General features: G+C 45.3%; 2 protein-coding genes and 1 pseudogene across 2 annotated transcripts in view; 2 read left to right on the top strand and 1 right to left on the bottom strand.

Annotated features, from left to right (window-relative positions):
* The window catches only part of LOC109487217, a 1608-nt gene extending 963 nt beyond the window's left edge, over nucleotides 1–645 (top strand). Inside the window, exons 3-4 of the mRNA XM_019791202.1 lie at nucleotides 211–455; nucleotides 575–645. Of these exons, the coding sequence (XP_019646761.1) occupies nucleotides 211–455; nucleotides 575–645 (316 nt within the window). The remainder of the gene's footprint in view (nucleotides 1–210; nucleotides 456–574) is intronic.
* A 347-nt stretch (nucleotides 646–992) lies between these two features.
* LOC109487279 lies at nucleotides 993–5416 on the bottom strand (annotated as a pseudogene).
* Nucleotides 5417–5593: 177 nt separating this feature from the next.
* The window catches only part of LOC109487216 (serine/threonine-protein phosphatase 6 regulatory ankyrin repeat subunit B-like), a gene marked incomplete at its 3' end in the record, with an annotated part of 16595 nt that continues 14998 nt past the window's right edge, over nucleotides 5594–7190 (top strand). The window contains exon 1 of the mRNA XM_019791201.1: nucleotides 5594–5693. Within this exon, the coding sequence (XP_019646760.1) occupies nucleotides 5612–5693 (82 nt within the window). The remainder of the gene's footprint in view (nucleotides 5694–7190) is intronic.

Below are 7190 nucleotides of genomic sequence, written 5' to 3'. Positions count from 1 at the left end.
TCCAGTTTTCCGTGCAGGCAAACTGGACCCTCTATGGCCGGCCAACTCCTCTGGCCAATGATTTCCCCCTTTGCCGATTTCTACTATTTATTCAGCCTGCAAAGGAGTCTGGTAGAGACTACAGAGGTACTACTGTCTGGTACTACTATCCTTCAAATGAGGCTTGTCATCATGTCTTTGATCATCAAAGTGCATCCATTGTTTTTCTAGGGACAAGTGCCCGGTTCCACCGGCAAACAAACGGTTTCTCATCAACACTTTGGCCAGCCAGCTGTCTGATAAAAATCGCCAACAGCGGTCGGAGAGAAAAAAGAGTGACAACGACGGTCCATCCAGTTCATCACCATCAACCAATCAGAGACGTGCTACTGCTAGGTCTAGCTCCACGGGAAAATCGAGAACACATCATGATGCCGATAGTGCATCAAGGAAAAAGGACAGACATAGGAAATCTCGTTCCAGATCAACATCTAGATCAAGATCTAGATCTAGATCTAGAGATTCTCATAAACACTCGAAATCATCCAAGTCAAGGTCGCATAGACACTCGTCAAGGTCAAAATCATCTGAGCAGAGCAGAAAAGAAACCTCTTCATCACGCTCAAGTCACAGATCAAAAAGGGACAGATCAAGAAGTCAGAGTAAAGAATGACATGTTTGGCACACTAAAGTAGCTGTTTCGCTACCAGCCTCTATTGGTTATGCAGTTAGCAGGGTTTGAAATACTAAGTGAAGCACCTTAGTGCAGGTCAAATTGGAGCAGGTATTTCTGATGTCTACCTGCACCTAACCCACACTGGTCCATGTACTGGGTATATGCAGGTTAGTGCAGGTAAAATTGGAGCTGTGCAGGTATTTCTGATGTCTACCTGCACCTAACCTGCACTGGTCCATGTACTGGGTATGTGCAGGTTAGTGCAGGTAAAATTGGAGCTGTGCAGGTATTTCTGATGTCTTCCTGCACCTAACCTGCATTGGTCCATGTACTGGGTATATGCAGGTTAGTGCAGGTAAAATTGGAGCTGTGCAGGTATTTCTGATGCCTAACCTGCACTGGTCTGTGTACTGGGTTTATATACAGAATGAAGATGTAGGTGTATTTTCTGCATTGACTGACACCACCTATGAAGTATAAAAGAAATAATGGCAATAAGACAAATAGCACATGGCTGAAGGCTTCACCAGCTTTACTTTTGACTCAAAACATGCAACAGTCAGGATTGTAGAAAGTTACTTTCATCAGAGGAAACACAAGCGAGAACATGACAACATTCACTGACCCCAGTAACAATAGGTAGAGAAATAGCCATTGCAAAAGTTGGTTTGTGTAAATCTGACTCTTAGTTAGACACTTGTTTACATTCTTTACAAGAGGAACCAAACAAAGCCGTACAAAACTGTGTGGCATTTTGGACAGAATGTATGTGTTGTGTGAAAAACAAAACGTTTTACTCATATTTGTTATACATGTCCTAAGCTACTTTTGATGTGATTTCTTGAGCAAGGAAGTTGACAGTTTCATCCTCCTTAAGTCTAGTATCCCCTGACAGCATCTCAAACACTTTTATTAAGGTGGTTGCTGCATCGTCGGTGCAGGCGTCATGTCCGCAGCTCTTCTTGTGCCCGCCCAGCCAGTGTTGTTTCTGACAGTCTCGGCTGCAGTACCGGGTCAGCTTGCACCGGGCACACAGCTTCAGGGTGGACCTGGGGAGCAGAAACAGTTACCTATACACGCACGTGCAAACACACACAAATGCACACACACACATGTGCGCACACACACACACACATACACACACACACACACAAGTCACAACATCAAAAACAATACCCACATACCCGGGTGTGAGAAGACCTACCTGTTTCCCCGCTTTCCACATGTAGGGTTGCAGCATTTCAGCAGCCCTGTCTGCAGTGCCTCTTGTATCAGTTCCACCAGCTCTGCACGTGCGGGGAGGCACTCTACTCCATCCACACTTAATAACTCGCAGTACCTGGTTTTGTAGGTTTGCACAACAAGTTAGAGATACGAGTACTAACATCAGCGGACAGATTAAAAAGTGATTTTTTGAGGCGAGTCAAAATTCTAAACATCTTTACACTTTACAAGTTCACCCCCATTCCCCAGACCTTTTGACCAGTCTTGCCAGCCTACTTTCATGTCTACCCAATTTTCTGTCTCTAGTTTCTACTGGGCTCATATTCTGAGACCTTTGACATTCTGTCTGTCAATCTTTCCCCACCCACGTGCTGTCAACCTACTCTGACCGGACATATACACAAACCCACGGCTCAGCCAACCAAAGCAGACAATACTTTTGTATCTGGAAGTAACAGTCGTTACGTTCTCACATGATGTGACACTTACTCCTGGGCCGTCAAGCGATTAACGTCAGTCAAACCAACTCTTGCTCCGAGCTCAGCCACCCAAAACAAGCGACAATTTTGTACCCGGAAGTTTTGTACCCAGTTGTTAATTCTTAAAGGACGTGACACTTGCCTTTGCACCGTCGTGCCGCGAACGTCGGCCAAATCAGGGCGGGCTCCGAGCTCGATCAGCTGTCGGAATGTGCTGACTTGTCTGTAGCCACTTGCCATCATGAGCGGGGTCCTCTGGAACGCGTCCCGCGTGTCTAACGTTGCACCGTGTTGTACCAGCAACTCCACCACTTCTGTGTGTCCTGGGTTGGAGTTGCAATGTGAGAAATATACAACGTTGTACTAGTATAATGTTTGCGATTTAATAGGTAACGTTAATAAAGATACTATTATTATGCAATATTTAAAAAAAAACTAGAAATTCAACATTTAAAAAGTACACAATGTTTTGTTTCACCTAGGATGTTATCCTTGCTTACACAACTGCTTTGTTCGTTGTCATGCAAATTAGCCTGGGTGCCATCCCCGTAGTATTCACCCGCTCTATAATGTCGAAGGTATGATTACTTAAGTTATTTTTTTATCCATGACCAAATACCTAGGCTCGCTGCAACATGAAGGGGAGAAAATGATCCCCCTTTGGATCTCTTTGTTACAGACGCCCCCTTGCGGAGCAGCAGTCTCACGATGTCTGCCCCCTGCCAGAAGCGATGAACAGAGCCGTTCTACCGCTGTTGGCGTCGTTGCCACCCTGGGCGTAGTCAACGTTCGCACCTGAGTTTTAGTAAAAAGTGACAAGGGAGACTTCAGTGAGTATAACTTTATAGCGCTTACGGAAGTCCTTGTGAGAGATACAACCTCCTTGGTTATTTGTGAAGCAGCCTGCTTGGAAATTCATTATCAGTCACTGCGAGAAAAGTGGTCAACAGTCGTGCCAGACTTTCCTTTTCAGTCGGAGCTTGTATGTAAATTTTCTCAACAGTCGGGGAAATATCAAAAGGTGTCACTTGTATATGTCACAGGGGAGATCGGAATCCAGGGGAATCCGCAATTCTCCTAGGGGAGATTGGAATCCCTATCTCCCCTAGGAGGATTCCAGTCTCTCCTAGGGGAAATAGGAATTCCAATCTCCCCTAGGGGAAATAGGAATTCCAATCTCCCCTAGGGGAGACTGGAATCCTCCTAGGGGAATCTGGAATCCTCCTAGGAGAGATTGGAATCATGATACTAAGTATTCTGATCCCAATACATGTATATTAGTAGAAATACTAGAACTCATAGATTGAATCATTTCACACCTAAACTTTCAACCACTTTCAGCCTAGGCAAGCCTATTACTACTGTATGTGAATTACTAGATTGGAATCAAGATCCTGGCATAATTGGCAGTTTTGAATCTGTCCTTCTAACTTAGATCCAAATCTAAATGAATTGGCAAAAGGAAACAACAATATTCTTACTAACCATGATTTTATTAACCTTATTTCAAGTCACTAGCTAACTAACTGGAAAAACTGGTTTTTGAGTCACTATCTCACAATGGCCTGATGCAAATATCTGGGTCTGATTTACATATTCACTTACCTATGATGATTTGATTGAAAGTTTAGGTGTGAAATAATTCAGTCTATTTTCCAAAGCATTAAATTTGATGCAAGCAGAATTTCTCCTTTTAAAATTGGAGATTGTCCTGTAAGAATTCCCACTTGTCCTAGGGCAGATTGGAATTCCTATCTCCCCTAGGAGAATCTGGAACTCTCCTAGGAGACATTGGAATTCAGATATTCAGATCTCAGTTTTGTAGAAGAAAAACTTCAATTCCAATTTCCCCTAGGGGAGATTGGAATTCTAATTTTCCCTAGGAGGATTCCATATTGTCCTAGGGGAGTTCCGGATTCCCCTGGATTCCAATCTCCCCTGTGACATGTAAACTGCACTTCACACTTATGTGCGAGTCCTTACCTGTTGTCTGCATATAATCGTCTACTTGTTCGAAGCAATCTTTTCAAATTCAAGCAGACGAGAAGAAAAACGTTTACTGGAGATGTAAACAACGCTTGTAAAATAATTTATAATTTTCTGGTCTTTCTACATATACCCAGTTTTCTGTCGCTACTCTCCACTAGGCATAGAGAACAGGGTATGATAGAAGTTCATAGAATAGAAAGGACGCAAATCGTCTTCCTCAACCACTGTACAGTAATCTTCTGAGTTCATTCGATAGGAAAAAGTAATCTCCAGGCAGATCTTTTGGTGGCTAAAAAGATAGTATCCAACACGCGGACAGTAATCCAGCCAGCCGACAGTATCAAGTTGGATGGGCCGGCTGTCAGAAAAAAACGGGGTATAGAAAAAGGTCACAATCTTCCCATTCAACCTCTGCTTGGAGAGTAAGGAAAAAGCAAACTTGCTGTATCCATGCCTCCATGATCCATGCAAGATGCACGAAACGGACATCTGCTTCAAATACAAACAGTTCCGGGTGCGGCAGCGGGAGATTTGGGGAAAAACAACTTAACAGCAGTTTTGTTTGGTACCAAAAATTCCTACTAGTAGTTGTTTCGACGCCTGGTTGTAAGGAAATAAAAAGAGGCACGAGTACAGTTTGAAACAAAATTATAGGCCATAGGAGAAATAGGATACCTTGCAGAGGCTAGCAAAGATGTGCTTACCGGCTTTCAGAGCTGCTTTGACGCCTCGCAGACAGCCGCTGTCAGCTGCTTCAAGCAGAGCTTCGTTCGCCATTTTCTTCGCGAGGATCGCTGCTGTTGTGGGCGCCGCGCGCGCTGTCAGGGGTCCGAACTGAAGACCAAGAGGACCCCCGGGGGGTGGTACGAGTATTTTGTCACGTGATCCATTGCTGTGGGTGGGGCCATAAATGGCTGCTTGTAAAAACAACTGATTTAAAACAACTCATTTCTTTTTCATTTTTAAAGCCAATGTAGTACTGTAAAGTCGGAGCGCAAGCTGTGCTCCTTCAGACGACCAACTCCCGACCGTGGCATGTAATTTTGCACTCTTTGCTGTTTGCAGCCGCTTGTGAAGCCTGGTGCGAGGCTAGCCCAAAGCCCCGCCCACGTGCACTAACTCAAAAGTGACAGGACAGTACGTCACGTGACAAGACAACTCCTCCTCCGGATCCCCACTCTTGACCACTTCTTCAGTTCAAACTCAGACGGCGACACGCGCAAGCTGTGCCCAACAACAACAGCGATCCACGCACGACGTCGACATGGCAAGAAACGCGAATGGAGCTCTGATAGACGCCGCCGAGAACGGCTGTCTTCGTGGTGTCGAAGCGGCTCTGAAAGCAGGTAAGCACGTACTCGCTAGCCTCTACAACACACAAGTCATTCAAACTTTACTCCGTCTAGCTCTGGCCTGATAACTCCGCAGCGCTGGCATACTACCCTGTCTGCCAGTATTTGGCAAAATTATGTTTTCAAGCACTGATCCGGTGAGCTTTAATAGTAGGGGCTACAAATTTCCAAATCCAAATTATACAGCCAGGCGTCGAACTATGGAATCCATCCAAGGAGGAGCCTTCTTGTTTTTCCCCAAATCTCCCGCTGCCACCCCCGGAACGGTTCGTAATCTAAAGCAGATGTCCGTGTGGTGCATCGCGTTTGTAGCCTCTACCAGGCTTCGATGATTGGTCGTGACCGCCTGTATCCAAAGTTCCACGTCCCGAAGCCTGGTAGAGGCTACGTAGAGGCTACAGACTATAGAAAAGTCACAATCTTCTCCAGACCACCAACTTCTTCTTAGAAATGATTTCCTCGGAAAAAAATCCTCCTAGTATTTGCAGCAGTACAGTTTCATTTGCGCTGTTGCAGAAATCGTCAGCAAAAGTTTTTTTTAATCCGACTGAATTTAAAAAGAGGGTTTCGAACAAGTACTAGTAGATGATTATTCAAATGTAAATCAACAGATAAGGACTCGCACACAAGTGCGAAGTACAGTGCACAAGCGACACCTTTTGATCTTTCCCCGACTGTGCAGACAAATTTACATACAAGCTCGGAATGAAAAGAAAAGTCTGACACGTATACGTGTGGGCCACTTTGTCTTTTGTTACCTCCGGGGAAGGAGATATCCTTCCGCGAGGAGGTTTTACTATGGTTCGAAACATTTCTGTCAGCAGCTGTTTCTCGCGATCGGCTGGACGGATTTGTCTGTGGTTCGGTATACGTATTGCTGTTGGGCTGCAGATGATGCAGAACGTTTTTGTTTAATTGCATATGTGTTTATGGGCGTGGAAATAAAAGGTTTTCAAGTGCTCCGGACACCCCCGCCATGCTGAAAATGGAATTTACCATGTTGTTAAGGAATGGGGAGGTTGCAGTTTTGGGTCTTACCATTTAAAAGGGGTCAAACAGAGGGGTGTCTGGTTCCGATAAAAACGTTGGGTGACGGCGCAGCAATGACGGCGCGGGATGACGGCGGGGGTAATGGCGCGGGTGACGCTGAACGCTGGGTGCAAGCCGAGTCAGCGCTAGATCTTCGTGTCGCGGCATTTATTTCCAGAAATACGGCGATACACGTCAATTTATTTCAAGTACGGCGCGTAGCTAGCATGGCAGCAGCCAGCAGAAGCGGTGGGCGGGCGGTATGCAAATCTTGCATGACGTATCCGCGTTACGCGTCTCTGATTGGTTGTTCGCTTCAGCTGAGATCGCCGGGCGGCAACATGAAGGGCGCGGGGACGCGATTTTTCTGTTTGAAAATATGCACTAAACGCTGTTTTCCAGGACTGCATAGCCACATCTAGTGAAAAAGTGCACAATTAATATAAATTTGGGGGGAAATAT

Source organism: Branchiostoma belcheri, unplaced genomic scaffold, assembly GCF_001625305.1.
Source record: "Branchiostoma belcheri isolate BF01 breed outbred unplaced genomic scaffold, Haploidv18h27 scaffold87, whole genome shotgun sequence".
NCBI lineage: Eukaryota > Metazoa > Chordata > Leptocardii > Amphioxiformes > Branchiostomatidae > Branchiostoma > Branchiostoma belcheri.
The sequence above is the reverse complement of the archived record's forward strand: the minus strand, read 5'-3'. Positions and strand labels throughout refer to the sequence as shown.